Source organism: Cygnus atratus, chromosome 1, assembly GCF_013377495.2.
Source record: "Cygnus atratus isolate AKBS03 ecotype Queensland, Australia chromosome 1, CAtr_DNAZoo_HiC_assembly, whole genome shotgun sequence".
NCBI lineage: Eukaryota > Metazoa > Chordata > Aves > Anseriformes > Anatidae > Cygnus > Cygnus atratus.
Genome location: NC_066362.1, coordinates 12,937,813 through 12,956,402, shown reverse-complemented (window position 1 = coordinate 12,956,402; position 18,590 = coordinate 12,937,813). Strand labels below are relative to the sequence as shown.

At 43.3% G+C, this 18,590-nt stretch overlaps 1 protein-coding gene across 6 annotated transcripts in view; it reads left to right on the top strand.

Annotated features, from left to right (window-relative positions):
• The window catches only part of PTPN12 (protein tyrosine phosphatase non-receptor type 12), a 113,175-nt gene that overhangs the window by 19,072 nt on the left and 75,513 nt on the right, over positions 1 to 18,590 (top strand). Inside the window, exon 1 of one of the 6 annotated variants that reach the window (XM_035549552.2) lies at positions 16,003 to 16,567. The exons of 4 other annotated variants lie outside the window; for them this stretch is intronic. Coding sequence is in view for 1 of the 2 variants with exons in the window: in XM_035549551.2 (XP_035405444.1) it covers positions 17,232 to 17,330 (99 nt within the window). In the remaining variant the exon portion in view is untranslated. Of the gene's footprint in view, positions 1 to 16,002; positions 16,568 to 17,085; positions 17,331 to 18,590 lie in introns of those variants that run through there. One more of the 6 variants, XM_035549551.2, reaches the window with a different exon arrangement.

Below are 18,590 nucleotides of genomic sequence, written 5' to 3'. Positions count from 1 at the left end.
AGTGAGTCTCACTAACTGATCATTGTGCTGGGAGACCATTAACTATAGCACTGCCCACCTGTTGAATTTGAGGGGAGAAGAAAATGGAGAAGGATTTTAGTGTACATTGCTAGTAGTTGCATGCACACACACATATATATCAGGTGCATTCAGCAGACCTATACTTTCTGCACTTAAACTGGATTCCTAACCCTTAGAGTTTTACCCTATTGCAACTGACATCATTGGAAAAACTTCTTTACGTTCAACTATTTCTCCTGGTAGAAAAAATAACCTGAAGATATCCTCTCTACTTGTCTCACAAACAGTTGTTTAAAAATGTATAAAGTAAGATGTAGAAGCTTTTTAAAGCCTGGGTCATGAATCTTTCCTATTCAACTTGTATACATGAAATCTCTTAATGAGTGGAAGTCTACATTTAGTAACTGTCTACCACAATCCATTGCAAATGACAAACTCAAAGGGTGGCAAGAAGATAATAACTGAAAGTGTATTACCATAAACATTGCTGAAAGGTAGATTTCTTTCTGGGAAAAACATCTGACATCACTGGTAGGTCAAAATGAAGAAGTGTGCATTAGACAAGTATGTGGTGAGCAATGCGCACAAAAACGATAATAAAAGGAGTGAGAGGATGAAATACTTAGCATCCATAGGCCATAATCTATACCCAATTAAAAGAGGACATAATAACAGTATTCAAAAAATCCTACCTTTCCTTCAGAAATCATTTTCAAAACCCCAGGTTTTTGAGAAAGGTGCTTTGCAGTTCTTCACACAGAAGCAGAGAGTATTTTAAGGTGCTAAAAATTCTATGCTTTTTTTTTTTTTTTGCAAAGAGGGACTACGACATTTATGAGATTTTGTTTCTGCCTTTGCAAATAATTGCTAAGGATAGAACAGGAGTGCACATCAGATTCCCCTAGCGTTTATGTGCATAAGCCTATTTGGACTTCATTTTTTTTTTGTGGCTACACCAAAAAGAAGAGATGCAGAATTCAGCAGCCACTGATATACTCAAAGGAAACAACTACCAGAGCGGATGATGCCTGGATTCCAGCACGCTGTCAATGATTCCCCATGCCCCCTTTCCTGTGGCTGACCTGAACGAGCATGAAACTGGTTACCTACCTTCCTCTTTGCAGAGTGTATGGAACGAGATGTCTAAAGGGGACTTATCTCCCCTGGCAGAACTACTGTAATGTACAAAAGGCCACCAACATCTGTGCCCACATTGCCCTGGTAGGCTTTTTTGTTGTGCAGGAGCCCCTGGCAGAAACTGGGCTGCAGTTGCTGCTGGGGGTGCCTGTTAATGGCACGTGGTGGCATTCGGGGCATTTGTAAGCTTAAAATATGACTCCTTATAGATACGAACTAGGCTCTTATTTGTTGATAATTGCATTTGCTTCAACCTTTAGGAATGAAATGAGAAGAACCTGTAATAAAAGTGTATACCCAGGTGTAATGCTTCCTTTTAGAGAAGCCACGCGGTTGAAATCAGTGCAGGCTCCAGCTTTTTGGTGTTTGACTGCTTATGCCGAGCTGACTGCTGAAAGCAGAGGGTGTGCTGGAAAGCCTGATAGTTACTGAGCACACGTGGAACAAGGGGAAATGCTACTGGTTTCTTAGCTGCTTCATAAGCAGCACTTGGAGCAGCCTTGTGGCAGGAATGGAGCAAATGGAGAACGCTGGTGCTGATGCAGCAGAATTACTTTCAGGCACAAAAAGAATTAGCTCACATTGTCCCCAGATGTCAGAAAGTTTATCTGTGGTCATTCAGCAGCAGTCAAAAACATCAACCTCCCGACAAAAGTAGGAAGTCATACTAGTAACAGCAAGGAAAGTTTCCATGTTTTGTTGCGAGATGCACAAAAATCATAATGCATCTACAAGAACTTTGGAGTCAGACATAGTGATAAGGACAGCAAAGATGACAGCCAGGACAAGCTCTGGACAGGTGAAATGTGAAATAAATATCTAGAAGGTATTCTGGAGGATGGTTAGAAAATATTTCTGAGGAAATTGCACAGATTTGGGAAAAATCCCACAGAACTCACATTGGTATTGTGCTGATCAAAGAACTTACAAGAATTTAAAAAATGTACAATACGGGGCAGAAATAAAAATAAATTATTTCCTCACTTTATAGACAATAGTAAGGAGAAAATTACAATAAGCCCGTGCTGACTTGTGAGGCAGCTAGCAGAGCCTGGGAGCATTTGGAAATGTAGTTATTTGAACACACATGTGACCAGGAACTGCTCAGAGTGGACTATTGCACTAGTTTTATTGAAGAAATTCAGCCAAGTAATTTGTTAGTCAGTAAGGAAATGAATCACAACAGGACAGCATTAGTTAATGACATCCACGATAAACTTATTTCAGATAACAGAACGCATTAAATACCTCAGGAATTTCAAATATTTGAAAGGTATGGAGGTTTCATAGTCTGTATTATTCAGAGGTCAGTGGACTTTGAAAACTATGTTGAAATAGCAAAGCAAACACTAACTAAGGCAAATGAAGATGATTAAGACCCTATCTATCTTGGTTTACTTCACTAGAAAGCCACGCCTCTACATTTCAAGAGCCTCATTCACATGCATAATACAGACCAGAAAGATCAGTTTGGCAAAAACGTAGATGTCTGAGAGTGTTCTCATGAACAGGATTACCTTAAAAATGGCAAGGGTAAAAGAAAAGAAGTTGTCTAACAAACCTTGAGGACCTACCACCAAGTCAAGAAAAGAAGCAACTCATTTGCAGACAATGGAAACAACCACTAAACGATATTAAACCTGTCTTTCAAGTCAGAGAAGCCAGATTCACTCCAGATAAAAGAGGATATTCCGAGTAGGACTACCATCCTTCTGTTTCCTCATGAATATGTCTCTTTCTCACTTAGAAATCTTGTCTGGCATGATATAGACGAATTCTGTGTTTATCTGGGATTTTGGGGAGCACAGCAACCCTTTTCCTGGTACATCTGATGGCTTTGCAATGACAATGAGCATGCCCAGCTGTGCTTGTAGGCTTTATGTGGTTTCTGAACCCTGAACATTCACAGGACGTCGGAAACTGTGGGCCCATGTGAACAGTAGGTTTGATGTTTCTCCAAAAAGCGCAGCTGTGCCTGCACGGTTTGGTTACAGCACATGTGTACAGGAGTAATAGCACTGCCCAGAAATCCCAGGCTCATTCTGCAGGTCCAACGCTAAGCACTTTAACAGTGGGCAGGTGGGAAGCTCAATACGCCTTATAATCCTAATTCAAGCCTGAACAATAGCAATATATACAAGATCAGAGGTTTGCCTAGCCCTGCACCTTGAAGTTAGCGTCCCAAAAATGTTATAAGGATAGTCTACAGAACCTTCCCAAAATATTTTCTGAGCACCTAGTGATCAATCATTCTAGGTTTTCCTAAACCAGATTCATGTTTTTGTACTAAATAGCAGTTGGTGTCTGTTTCCTCTGTAAACTTATCAATGTTTTATTATTATTATTATTATTTTTAATTGAGATACATTTTCAGCATCCACAATGTCATGTCACAAGTTCTACAGGCTGATTATATGAATGAACACATGGCTCCTTTTGTTTGCTTAGAGGCTGGCATCTTCTTGGTTCATTTGGTGTTTTCCAGATTTTGTATTAAAACAAACAAAGAAACAGTTATTTCCTACTCACCTTGTCCAGGCCAGTCCTGATTTTATTGATTGCTAGCATATGTCTTTTTAGTGCTTTTCATTACAAAAGCCTTCATTTATTCAATTATTCTTTCTACTGTAACTGTCATCAGATGAAAGCATAACTATAAACGCTATTGAAGATGTGGGTGTGTCATGTATTTGTACAAAAGCAAACTGATGTTTTCTCCTACGTTGATTCCTTTTCCAGTGATTTCTGGCGTTCTGTTTGCATTCCCTTTACGTTTCTTGACAGGGAGTTTTTGTTGCCTCGTCATTAAGTGGTCAGAAGTTCTTCTGTAAGTCTGCCATCATCTCTAGTCTGTATCAGTCTGACTAATTCAGTGTTATCAGCAAACATTTTCATCCCTTTTCTACCCTGTTTTCTGATCACTTGTGACCTGTGTTGAGCAATGCAGACTTCAGCACAGAGCCGTGTGGGACACCACATGTGATCTCTCTCTACTGTGAAAGGCAATTATTTGTTCCTGTCCCTTCTCCCTACCCTCTGAACATTTCTTCATGTCTGATTATCTCCCTCAACAGCCATTAGGGAGGCAACTGCTTGGATGCCTTCTGAAAAATCCAGGCAGATGGTATCAAGCAGATCTCTGTTGCCAACATGTTTTACTGACTCTGTCAGAGGCCTCGGGTAGATTTGTGAAGCATGACTTCCCTTTACAAACACCATGGCGACTTCTTCATTGTACCGTACTTATCCTGATGTCTGCTAATGCTATCCTTTATCATAGTTTCCTCTGGCTTAACCAGTACAGGTTATTACTCTGGGGTGTTGAATATCCACCCTGGAGTCCTCCTTAAAAACTGGCCTCAGGATAACAAGCTTGTCAATGGCTTCTCCCAGCTGTCCTTTACGGGAGCTGCATTAAATTGATGCACGGCCAGGCAGCTGGTGCTCTGCCCCGTTGCAGCATGTGCAGGAAATGTGCCGTGTTCATGCCATCGCATGGTCGAGCAGCGCTGCCAGAGCACTGTGGTTGAGAAGCATCTCAACAAAATCCTGCTGCATGCACGGCCTCCTGTGTGGATATCCACTGCTGTCAGCGTTCTAGATGAAGACCATTCACATTTTGTTTAGAATGAAATAAAGGAATAAAAATAAAAAATAAAAATAAAAATAAAAAATAAAAAAGTAAAAATAAAAATAAAAAATAAAAAATAAAAATAAAAGGAAAAATAAAAATAAAAATAAAAATAAAAATAAAAATAAAAATAAAAATAAAAATAAAAATAAGGTTCAGGCTCTGCCTTCCATCTAGGTATGATCAGGCTTTACAGGATCTGTGAATTTCACAGGGCATATTAAAAGATGGTATATGTGGTTCTACTAGTTTTACAATACTGTGATTCTGTTGACTTCACTGTGTTTCTAAAATGGAAGTAAAGGATACAGTTAAAATCCGGTTTAAGCCATGAGGCAGTACAGCTAACTTCTTTAGCACTCTGTTTTAGAAGCTGTTTGTGGACTTGAGAGCAGTTTGGTTTTCTGTAGTTTTGTATTTAGTATTCAGAGCGTTCAGCCATGAGATTACCTATTCATTGCCTCTGCCAGGTAGAGGAAAAAAAGTAATTGGTGTATTATGCTACAGGCTCCTGGGTTCTTAGTTGTTTGGGAGGAAAATAACATTCTCCAAAGAGACGTTAATAGATCCTGCAGGTGTTTCCAATAGGACATTCTATATGCATATGTAACAGATCTGATCAGTGAAATGTTTGTCAATTATGTAGCTTATTCCAGGGGACTTCCTGGCCACTTCTTCTGTAGATGATACATCCCCCTAACACACAGACATCATGGTTGTTTGCAAAAAATATCAATAGTCCAGGCAGTGTGCTGTAACTTAAAAAAAAAAAAAAAAAAAAAAAAGAATTGAACAGATTTGCCTCTTATTTTTTGTATGTTGCTTGTGACTATTGCTGTCATTAAGAAGTGCTCAAGTGTGTTCTCCATCATGCACACTTTCGAACTGTCTTTGTTGTTTCTTTGACATATGACAAGATGCTGACTGTAATGAAAGGCATAACTTCATGTTTGCTGCTCTGCCCACATGCTTATGCTGTCTTTTTCTTGATACTAATAGTTTCCATACAGTTACGTTCATTCGCAAGCAGTGCTTTGAAAGAGCTTAGTATATGCTGTAATACTCCGTGACGATTTATATCTTGCTTATTCAGTTCGTGAAATTATATCGAGAGAGGAGGGGAAGCCGTTCTCAATTTGTAAACACAAAGTCCCAGGACAGTATCACCATCCAGATGGCAGCGAGTGTGAATTTTGCATTTTGATTGAGACGGTTAATATTGATGTGAAAACAACAACAACCACCAAAAACACGTTGGCAGAAAATCGCTACTGCCTATGCGTCTGGCAATGTGGCAGGTACGTCATTTATTCCACAAGCACAGAGAACATGTTGCACTTAGAAAACACAGCCAAGTATAATGGTTTCTGACTCCAACCAAGTAGATTTTCCTTGGTGATGAATAAAAATAGAGGTGTTCCCTACTTGTGGAAATTGGTGAAACGACCAGTCAGGAAAAAGCAGTGAGTTGATTTAAAATTAAATAATTTAAGCAGAAAATGTGAATATAATCAATACTGCACCAGGTTATGCTAATACTGAAGTCTTAACACTTTCAAAAGTGTGTGCTCAAAAATTATAGCCAAATGCATGTGCTAAAGCAATTTTGTGACTGACTTGCTTGAGCAATTACTGCATTTTCATACAGAATAGCTAAATAAAAGGAAGAAAGGAGATCATTTTAAAAGACCCTCATGATAATTTCCTTCAATGAGTGATGCTGAAATGTAACAGCTGCATTGTATTCTACCCTCATTCTTTGTGCAAATATCCTTTTATCACAGCTGAAACATTTTTATTCCTCTCTCTCCTTTAGTTCCTAAATTCATAGATTTTAACATCCATTTATTTTGCTATGAAACAAAGAAGCCCAAAGTCTCTGTATTCAGAAAACAGAATGATATTTAACTGTTGAACATTGTGTAGGTCATGCTAATATTTTTGATCCTCTGAATTCTTTTGTTCTATTAAATTTAATACAAGTGCCAATATAAACACAAGCAGAAAAAAAAAAAAAACTCCTTTTTTGAAAGAAGTTTCCATCACAATAGTTCAATTAGAGAATCCCAAATTTTGTGTCAATTTTTTTATTGGTCACATATGTTATTACACACTTCAATGGTGTTTTTTTTTTTTTTTTCCAAAAAAAAAAGACAACCTTAATAAACAGGAGATTAGTTCAAGGATTATAAGGTAAATATGAAACTGTCTAAAGCAAAGAAAACAGCGGGCTGGCCTTACAAGATGGTCTCCTGGGCTGCTGCTTACAAGTGGAATTTCTCAAAATGCAGTCTCGGGCACAGCACCATTCAATGGTTCTATTCATTAATGAACAAAAGTAAGAATACAGTAATGACGTTTTTGATGGCAGAAATTAAAGGCATGCTCAAATCAATAGCTGGTGTGTCAAGAAGGAAGAAAGACCGTCCTTGAGGACATGAGGAATAGGAACAAGGTGGAAGTTCAGCTGAACTCCATTGTCACAGTCTTCACTTACATCTTGCAATCATCTTGCCATCATTTGAATGGTGTAAAAACCTTTCTCCTTCCAAGCCTGAACACAAATAAGCACATGCACCATGTCAGTTAGGCTGTGATTCCACTTTCTCAAGGCAGCTACCTAAATTATGCCCATGCCATCTAGGACGTTGGTAGTGATTCCTGAGTAAGGCAGGCCCACAGCTGATCCCCCAAGGCAGCTTCAGGTCTGTGACTCATGGCTCCATATTTTCAGCTCATGGCCAAGTCTGTCTTAGTGGTCTTCAGTCCTCAGGCTCTGGCTTTCCATCAAAGTTCTCCTGCTCTTGGAGGGGGGAGAAAATACAGAGCAACCTTTTTATTTACTTGTCCAGCAATCCCAGTGGGCCTGGGGTGCCAGGACTGAATCACACGGACCGGTTTCTGAAGAAAGAAATGAATGTTCCTTGAATGCTGGGTCAGTTGGCTTTCTTGGCTGGTAGGTCCTTACCAATGTCACAAAAACTGTGTAGTGCCAATGCCTTGATTAGCTATTAACGGAAGGAGCCATGAATGTGTATGATTAATTGATGCCTGCATCAATAGGTGCCATGCTGGTCTCCTTTTCCTACTGCTAAGCAGACAGGCCCTAACCTTCCTCCTGTGTTTTCTTCTTTTCCTCCAGAATTGCACCAATTCATTGTGGCTTTTAACCTTCATCCCTGGCAAGCAGACCCAGATGTCAGGGAAATTTTTCAATAAAATGTAATCTGGAACTTGGCACATATTTGATTATCCTTGTTCAAGAAAGATTGATTCAACTTAAAGGATTACTTCAAGAAGGCCAAGAAGGCCTTTTAGAAGTGATTAGAGGTTTATGGCATAAGTGGAGAGTACAAGTATAGCTTCCCCATATAATATGACAAAGATGATTGTGATGAAGAGACATTTGGCACAGGAAAAAGTGTGCTTGAAAGCTTGAGGTCAGAAGGAAGAAAATCCTGCTGACATTATGGCAGTGAGGTTTTGGATTGGTCTTCCAGTGTGGCCAGCAGAGGCAACAATATGATTTATTTTGAGATGAAACTTGACAGTGTTGTTAATTGGATTATGTCCAGCTTTAATGCAATGGCAGGAGTTTGGACTTGATGACTTTTGCTACTCATTTCCAGTTCATATCCTACGTTCATCTATTCCTAAATCTGAGGGATAGTTGTGCCTCAAAATTTAAATCCCACAGATTACAGCTATACTTGAGGCTATTTTGCCTTTTCTGCTCTGTCATTATTAGCTTGCTGTGCTCCAAGCCTGTACTATGGCATCTGGCATATCTGATGGAGACAGGGAAGTAACAAAGGCTAAATGAATTGCCATGTCTTTTCAGTGTTTTCATTAACAGCATTACATGCATCAAACCAGGATATTTAGAACAGTACTGCAAATAGATTCCTGCAGAAGGGAAAATTCATTAATGGCTTGTGTGTAAAGTGTTTTTCTCTTGTTAACTAAGCACATTCTTCAGAATTACTCCTTTCCTGGCTTTTCTTCTTAGATAGGTGTGGTTAGAAATCAGAGAGTTTATAAAGAACTGGGGACTTTGGGGGATGCTCCAGCTGAACTCCACACAATGGTATTGAAGAAACAGCTCCTCCTTGCCAGTCTGCAAAGACTGCTTTTGGACTCCTCATCCCTCTGGGAATAAGATGCCTAATCATTTCTGGATTTCACTGTCCGTGGATTTATTTATTCTTGTGATGATGTTTTCTTCCAGCTTAAGTAGAACTTCTTTCTCCTTTATTTATTTATTTTTTTTAAACCTTGATATATTTATAGAGTAGTCATGTTCCCTTTCCACCATCTTCTCCAGGTCCTTATTATTCTCTGGAAAGAGGGACTTTCCATCCTCCTTTTCATGCTATTAGCCCCTCTGGATGTAACTGCAATCTCATTACAGAAATATTGATAAATCAACTATAAAACTTTTTTTTTTTTAATTTTCTATCAGGTCTTGAAAATTTTAAGTTTGAAAATAAGTTTACAGAGCGAATTGGCTTCCTTACCTCTATTCAACCTGTTTATTTTTAGCCGAGTATTACTGAATATGGAAGCAGTCCAGTTTACATCCTGGCCCTATTTCCTGTTTACATGAGCCAGCCTGGTGTCACCACCGTATTTCTGGACCACTCTGGAAACCTGTGTGCAGCCTTCCTTCCATGTCTGAGCAGTGCTGCGTTACACAATAGAACTATTGTTGTGCTCTCAGATAAAGAAATATGAATATCATTGAACATGGTTTGTGTTGGGTTAGTCTCATCTAGGTTTAGAAAATATAACTATAAACTTCTCACTGAAATCTATGAGAAAACTCGCATTACAAAGACAGAACTGTACCCATATTTGTTTGAAGTTAGTGTAAAAATAGATCTGATTGCATGTAGGGTGGCTCCCTATAGCACAATTTTATTGGTAATGGCAGGGGGAGGTGTGTCTTTTCCTTCTCTTCTCTTCTCTTCTCTTCTCTTCTCTTCTCTTCTCTTCTCTTCTCTTCTCTTCTCTTCTCTTCTCTTCTCTTCTCTTCTCTTCTCTTCTCTTCTCTTCTCTTCTCTTCTCTTCTCTTTTCTCTTCTCTCCCTTCCCTTCCCTTCCCTTCCCTTCCCTTCCCTTCCCTTCCCTTCCCTTCCCTTCCCTTCCCTTCCCTTCCCTTCCCTTCCCTTCCCTTCCCTTCCCTTCCCTTCCCTTCCCTTCCCTTCCCTTCCCTTCCCTTCCCTTCCCTTCCCTTCCCTTCCCTTCCCTTCCCTTCCCTTCCCTTCCCTTCCCTTCCCTTCCCTTCTTTCCATCTGGTTTGTTTCCCAAACTATAGAGCTCACTGTTTCCCTTAAGAGACTATTATAACAAATTTTAAAAAATCTACAAAACAGTCAAGAATCTGAACTGGCCATCATGACTGCTAATGGTTATAACAAGAGGCAATTTGCACGAGGAGCTCTTAGGGAACCTGAGTTCAACAGCATATCTAATGCATTAGTAGAAGCAGTCTCAATGCTTGTTATTATTATTTTAATAAGATTTTCAGAATAAAATGTCATAGTATGTCTGTTCAGAGAATGTCAGTGACAGGTAAAAGAACAGTGTTTACTCATTATGGCTCAGATTTTGTCCAATCATTTTTTACTTTTATTTTTAGTAAAGTCAAGTTTTAAAGAAGTAGAAATACTTTAACTTGTATAAATTAATATAAAAATAGAGACAAACATTACCCTGAGCTTCATTTAAGGCTAATACAGATATTGCTACATCAATGGATAAGAACCTTGAGTAGAACTGGTAATGAACAGGTTAATTCTTTTGTTGCTGAGCCTGGTACACAAAAACTAAGCACAATAAATGATGCAAAGCACATTCAGTTTTTATACATCTTTCAGATTCATTGATGCAAGATTTTAGTGCTAAGATTTTTGGGTTATTTTTAAAGAGGTACTTGAAAATCTTTGTTTAAATAACTGTTTTCAAAATTTGTTTCTGAATAAGTGCCTCCCATTGGTACATCCAGATTCTTTCTTTGTGCCTTTTAAATATGCCATTTTTTTAATGCTCTTTTCTTTTCTTTTCTTTTCTTTTCTTTTCTTTTCTTTTCTTTTCTTTTCTTTTCTTTTCTTTTCTTTTTTCTGATACTTGTAGGCAAAGCTTTGAGAGCACAAACACCTCACACGCCCTGTGCACAGGCTTACCTTCTGCTGCTGGTTATTTCCATTTCAGATTTGCTGCTGCCGTGCCTGGGGAATACCCTTTATGAAAGCTTTGTCAAAAGCAGGCAAATGAGGTTCCCCCAGAGCAGCCCACAACAGGGCTACAGCTGGCTGCTGGAGCAGAACTGACCTGCGTCAAATGTACGGTGTTGTCAAGAGCCAGCAATATTCCTCTTTTAGAAATTTTATGTCCAACCTGAATAAGGTCAAAAGATATGGACGGAAAATAGCTCCTGATTTTTCTTCTTTTATGTTCAATAGAGAGAATCAGGTCTCTTCCTGATATTAGTATTCCTACATTAGAGTAAAACATAAATAACCATCACACCTATCTGATATACAATGAAACCATCAGAAAGTAGCTATCAAAAGGGCACACAGCAATTTATCCGGGGCCCATATTGTATTTATTCTAATACAGTTAAAATCTTGCAGAAAATACTAATTGTATTATGAAACAATATGACACAAAAATTTTATTTATTTATTTTTTAATCACAAGAATCAAACAAAATACCTCAGCCGACCAATTATATTTTTTTAATTAAATGAGAACTTTTAAATGATAAACAGAAAAATTATATGTCTGGTCAGTATCTCACAGCTGCATTCTTTTTATAACTGGTCTTTGTAGAGGATTGGGCTGATGATCACAATGCACATGCTTATTTTAGTTTCAGTTGCATGTTAAAAACCACTTTAGACCTGAATGCTGTTACAGTAAGTCCCATCACAAGAGCAAAGTTTCTTTTGTGTATGGAAACTGCATGCATGTGGGGGGGAAGAGGTACATTACAGTTAGAGGGGAATCCAAATTATGCAAACTGCATGCAAATGGGGGAAAGGGGTATGTTACAGTGAGAGGGGAATCCAAATTATGCACTGATTATGAATGTCAGTAATTATGATCTAAAGCATTTCTCACCTACATAAGAAATGTCACATTTCAAGTGGTTTAGTAGCATTGTGCAATGAATCCCAGAAGACCCAACGTAAAGATGGTAAGCAAATAATTAAAAGCTGAGCAAGCCACATAACATTCAATTGCAGTAGAAATATTTTCAGCGGTAATTATAGAAGAGGAGTCTGTCATTGCCTAACTGAGAGTAATAGAGGCAAATGTCAAGAAATTCAAGGGTCACATGGCACTTAATTAGTATGAATGGAACATATTATAAAGACACTGATCAGGTCTTTATGACTCATTTAAAATGAGATTAGTTTCGGCTTTAAATCTGAAATTCAATTTATTTGTTGTAGACAAAGGTTACAATGCATCTTCCTCAGATTTAATGTTCCTAATGTCCTTTGTGTTCAAAACGGGTGTTTTGAGAATCCATAGGGATTCCTATTTGTTAGTTTGTTGCTTGTAATCTAAGTGGTCAAAATGTAACTTGGGATCAAACAGAAATCCGACAGGATTATTTTTAACCTCCTCAGACACATAAATGACTAAATACAAAAATGTTCTGAGGGTCAGTGTATACAAAAAGTACTTGATGCTGATTTTCCCGAATGTTTCAGCTAAGTATTTTCAAGGAGCATGAAACATTTGGACATTTGTGGAGAGACACATTGCTTTTCAGTTCGTCAGATCAAAGACAAATGTTTCATTTGGACTTAGTTTAACATTTTATGTGTACCCTTGAGCTATTGAACAGCTTCCTGGCATTTATACTCCATGTTCCAGTTGTTTCATGTCCTGGGTCCCTATCCTAAATTGTACTGTCTTCAGTGGTAAAGACATTTCTGCATCAGTAAATATAATAATGCTTTGTTTTTGTCAAAAAGCAGAGAAACTTTGGCAAAATTGTTTCCCATGGAAAATTTAACTTTTACAGAAATGATATTTTCCCCTGAAAACACCACTTTTTTAGAAAACTTCCTACCAACTGTACTTATATTCCAGGAGTGTCACTTTAACACTTATGACTGTTAGCCTCTAATTTTTATTGTAAATAATCTTGACTACAAAAATACTATTCAGGCTCTCTGTATAGACAAGATCCATTGGGATTCCATGCACAAGATATATTGACCAGAATTTAGTTGCAAGTACAGCAATGCATTAGTAATTACACACCATTATTACTGATGTAACTCCAAGCTTGTAGCCAAAATCTGAGAGTCTGTAGCAAAAAATCTATTGCAAGGGGGAGGAGAAAATGGTGATGAAGTCAGCTGTGACTGTAATGCAGTCATGCCAATTTACAAGGAAAACATGACGTCTTGTTTTGCTGTGCAGAGGAATGAAACCATAGGAGATGATGTTGCTTGGAGCTGTAGGGTTCTCTCAGCTCTCCCCCCAGCAGTTCTTTGATGTCTTTCTGGAGCTCAGTTTTAGGTAGAAATGGTTTTTGCACATGGCTCCATGCTCATGTTTGAGGAAACAGCTTTGAGGAGAGCCCGTGGTCCACCGCTGCCCTTGGGAAACCTCCGCATCTGGATGAGCTGGGAAGATTGCTGCTCACAGCCATTGCCTGTGCACAAGCACAGCCTGCATGCCAGGAAATGCATTTTCCAGTCAACACATGCTTACCCCGTGGGAACCGGAGCCACCTTTGAACAGAAAAACTGGACGTCCTCCTTCCTTGTGGCAGCTGAAGTAGTACATGACATGGCAAAATGGGATTGATGGCAGACAAGCTGTAGGTGATCTACCTGACTTTCTCCAAGGACCGTACTTGTGTAGATTGTTAAGACGACCACAATTTACTTCTACAGATTTTGATTTCAGCTTCCTGTTCTATCTATAGTGTGAGTAATTTGGCCTGCATCACGCTCTTTTTCCGCCCCTCTCCTACAGTTACACAAATACACACTCATGCACACATGCTGCATTGGTCAGATGTCTGGGTTTAACCCAGGCAGTAAGAGTTTCAGATCAAAAGTCTCGGTTAAAGCACTCTTTCTGCTGTTGAAAGTTCAGGTTTCTGTGTTCAGAGCAAAGAGATGAGACAGCCAAGTGCAACATTTGCAGGGCTGAGGGAGATAAAACTGGTGCTGTTGGGTTTGTGCTCAGGAATATCTGGCAACCCTAACAAGTACACATGCATATGCAAACAGTGCTAAGCAAAGGTCTCCACCCAGGTATTTCTAATTGCTTTGTTTTATATATACCTCTGTTTTGGCTAGTAACACATGCCTGGGTTGGGGGGCTTTTCTTTTCTTTTCTTTTCTTCCCCCGAGACTGTATATACTCTTCTTATCAGTTAACCCAGAGGAAAGGTCACTGTTACACTTGCTAATGTAAAACAGTTTATTACGATGCGACGATCGATTATGAACCAGGCCAGCCAGATTGATAACTTGGGTCCTTTAACGGAAGGCAATAATGATGTGAGATCCAAACGCAATAAATTGTGACCTTTCCTTCCCTCCTATCAAGTCCTCTGTAATTCTGTTGTGTGGATACATGAGTAAAGAAGACCATACCACATTCAAGACTTTTCTTCATCTGGTTGCTTAGTCCCAGCTATCACTTTTCTAAAATTACGTGCCATCTGGCACTGTGATCAGGTTTGCCAGGGTGACTGCTGAGCAAATGAAGCAACCTTCCCTGAAGCAGAAGGAAATCAAGCAAGGTGTCACGAAAAGGTTATCTGATGATACCAGTCACAGCTATGCCCTTTTCTTTTCTTCTGTACGTGCCTTTAACGTTGCTTGTTGATGGAGAGGAAAGAGGAGGCTTGGAGGAAAAGGAGAACAAAGAGAGGGATTAAAGCAAGAAAAGCAGGCATCTTTGGGGCTCTTTGGGGCTGATACTTATGGAGAGGGTGCAAAGGACATGAAGAGGAGCCTGGGCGCTGACAGCTGATGTGTTTGCGTGGGATGCTCAGACCTCAACATCCACGTGCAGTGGAAAGGAGGTTCCAGTGCAGCGGGGAGCTCTTCAAGCCTCACTGCCTCAGCACAGAACTGTCTCCCCTTCAGCAGTTCCTTGACGTGTCCTTAAGTCTGCCACACGTTAGTCTCCATGAACATCCACTGCTAAAAACCCACCCTCTTACAGGAGGCTGCAGTCTCTGGCAAACCGCTCAAGAACACTAACCCTCTGAATTTTCCAGCCTGCCCCTCTGCCAGAGCTGACTGCTTCTGTAGCAGATGCAGCAGAAGGAAACGCGTCCATGCACCAGCAGCTGCCGTTCAGAGTCTGACATCTTATGTAGCTCAATACCTTCCTTCACTGTGAAGCTGATGTTAACAGGCACTGAATTGGGCTGAAGTTGGTAACATGCGATTTTACCAATTCTGTTGTAAAGGCGGTGATCTCTGGCAGTTGTTCTAAACCAGTAACACCTTCGACCACCGCAGGAAGACCAAGCTAATCGGCAGGCTTGCTTCTGTAGCAAAGCCAGCTTAATTGAATCACCTAAGAAGAAAAAGTAGCTTTCCTGTGGAATTGTATCACAGCTCAGTTCCATGGCCTGGTTTATTGCAGGGTCCCACAACAGCACCATGCTGCAGCAGGTAGGAACGATGCTTTGAAGGGGTAGGGAAGGGGTGATTTGGCAGAGTGCTTTACCCAGGTAATGCTTCTCAGCGTGGAACTTCATCATGAGTCTGTTATAAGGTTTTATTGGACCAGCTACATCCATAAAGGCCATGCACCTCTTCACCGATAAAATTATACTTAGAGACTTTATTCTGTATATTTATTATGCTGTGAGGCTTTATACAACATACCTCAAATTATTTGCCTCTGCTGAAGCAGAAGTTGTGATGAAGCAGAAGTTACACATGTAATCAAGGCACCAAACACGAAGACAATGCTCAATGAGGCTAATTATTTTTTCCTTATAAAGGATAGACACATATTTCTGCGTACAGAAGGCGTACTGAAGATATCCAGTGGATTTTCTTTTTTTTTGAACATGGTAAGACACAATTTCAAAAGAATTTACTTTAAAATCTCTCTGTTGGGAAGCACTTTTTTTTTAAAAAAAAATAGACTTTGAAGTTTAATTTTTCCTTTTTGATTTTATTGAAGCCCAATACAAAAGCAGAACAAACATTTTAAATATAACTAATACTAATAACAGGTGACAATAAATTAACTTCTTAACGTGGAGAAAAAGGCAGAAATAGCACCCTTTCATGGTGTTCGCTCTTAATGATTCGACCCTGCCATAACATCCGATAACGTGGAAGGAGGAAATTTAAGATATTTTCTGGTAAGGACCGACGACCCTGCGGGCACCCCCAAGCAAGGGGGCACAGCCCGTGCCCCTCAGTTGTGTGCCCAGCTCCGCAGCGGAGCCCCGCGGTACGAGTTGCCGCTGACACACGACCCCACATACCCCCGGGCGGCGTTTCGGCGTTTCACGAGGCGATTTTTGTTAAAAATAGTGCAAAAACAGCGGCGGGGAGCGCTCCCCTCAGCCCCCAGCCGCCATCTTCCCGCCGCTCTCCACAGCTCGCCCGCCGCCCTGCCCGGCCCCGCGAGGCGCCCTTCGCCCCGCCTCGGTCACTTTTCCCCGGCTCCGGGCTTCCCACCCGGCACGGCCCTTCCCCGGCGGGCCGCTACGGGACAGGGGAGACGGCGGGCACCGCCGGGAGCCGTCCCTTCACCGGGGGTAAGCGCCGGCTGCGCCTACAGGTCCCGGCATGCCGCCGCCTCCCGGCCCCGGGGCCGCCGGCACCCACCGCCGCCCCCATTGTGCTCCAGCCGGAGCGAACGTCGCCGCGCTCCGCTCGGGCTCCCTCCCCCCCCCCTCCGCCTTCCAAGTGGTCCCGTCCACAGCTCCGCTCGGCGCCCGGCGGAAGGTCCCATCCGTGGGAAACGGGAGGGGCCGGCGCGGCTGGGCGAGGCGGAGAGCGGAACGGAGCTCTCCCCCGAGGCCGGGCTAGGCGCTGATTACCGTGACGGGCGACCAATAGGATGAGGGAACCGTGGGGGGAAAGCCAATAGGAGGGACGCGGGGGCGGGCCTCTTCCCGAGGCCGCGGCGGCGGGTGCCGCGCCTGCGTAGGGAGGGCGGGGGGAGGGCTAGGAGGAGGAGGGGACTACGTCGTGTCCCTGTGGCGGTGGCGCCCGGGGAGGGTCGGGCTGGAGGGAGGGGAGATGGAGGGGGCGGCCGGGCGGCTCTGAGCGGGGTGGGGAGCCGGGAGGGGAGCCGGGAGCCGGGCCGGCAGCGTGAGGAGAGGCGAGGGAGGGCGGCGGAAGGGGGCTCGAGGCGGAGAACGAGCGAGCGAAGGAGCGAGCGGCCGGGGCTGGGGGGCTCCCGCCCGGCGGGGCAGGATGAGCCAGGAGGAGATCCTGAGGAGGTTCATCCGGCGGGTGCAGTCCATGAAGGACACGGACCACAATGGGGAGGACAACTTCGCCTCCGACTTCATGGTGAGGGGCGGCCGAGGGGCGGGGGGGAGGGTCCCGGGGGTCCCCGGCGGCCAAGGGGGGCGAGCACCGTGAGATGCCGTCGTGTGGCCCCCGAGCTGGGCCGGGGCCCCCCGTGGCCCCCCACACTCATAGGGGTCGGCTGGGGTACCCCGTAGCCGGGAGGGGCACCCCCGTAACCGGGGGGCTGGCCCCATAACCGTGAAGGTACCCCAGTAACAGGGGGCTGGGCCCATAGCGGGGTTATCCCTATACCTGGGGCTGGTCCCATAACCGGGGAGTATCCTTATAACAGGGGTTGACTCTATAATCGGGGGGTATCCCTATAATTGGGGTTGGCCCCATAACTGGGGGAGTAACTGGCCATAACTGGCCCCTATAACCGCCCCCCTGGGGGAGATGAGCCCCAGCTCCCCCCCCCCAGCCCCTCCCGAGGGGGTTGCTCACGGTGAGAGACAATTAAACGGGAGCCCCCCCCAAGTAAACAGGAGCCCCCCAGCCCCATCCTTCCCCCAGCAGATGAAGGGGACTGAGAAGGCTGGTGAGGGGGAGCCCCTCTCCTTGCGGGGCTGTGTGGGGCCAGCGGGCCCCCCTTGTCTGCCCCTTTAACACCCCTGCTCCCTCCCAGGAGACGGGTTAAATGCCCTGAACGTCCCTGGGAGGAATATTCCCCTTCCCTTCCCACCGTCTCCCCTCGCTCCCCATCCCCCATGGCAGCCCTGGCTGCATCCCTCGGCCTTTCTTCCTCCCAGCCCAGCCCAGCCCAGCTCCCCGCCAGCCCCTGCCCAGCGCGGCCGTGTGCTGGGGAAAAGGGGGGGCGTTTATCGGCGGATTTCCCCCTTTGCCGAGTCCGTTTCCCCAGTTTGATCGGGCTGTGAACCCGCTCGAGGTGATCTGCCTTTTGAATCGCACAATGCTTGGGATCGAGCAGCCCCTGTTAAGTCCCTAAACAGCACAGAAAACCCGGCTGGACCCGCAGGAGAGGGGAAGGCGAGCACCGCGCATCCCCCCCCGGGCTCGCCTTATTATTGTCCTCCGGCGCTGTTTGGGATCAAACCCCTCTGCCAGCCTTCGGAGCTGTCAGCCTTCCCTAATGGTCCGGGAAGAACAAAAAAAAAAAAAAAAAAAAACCGGGATGGAAATGTCGCATCGGGGCTGCGGATGTTGCGCAAGGGCTGGGAGAGGGCTGCGGGAGGAAGCGGGGCCGGGGAAGGGCAGCCCCGGGCCACCGAGCCGGCAGGGGCTGGGGCAAGCCCAGGGCAA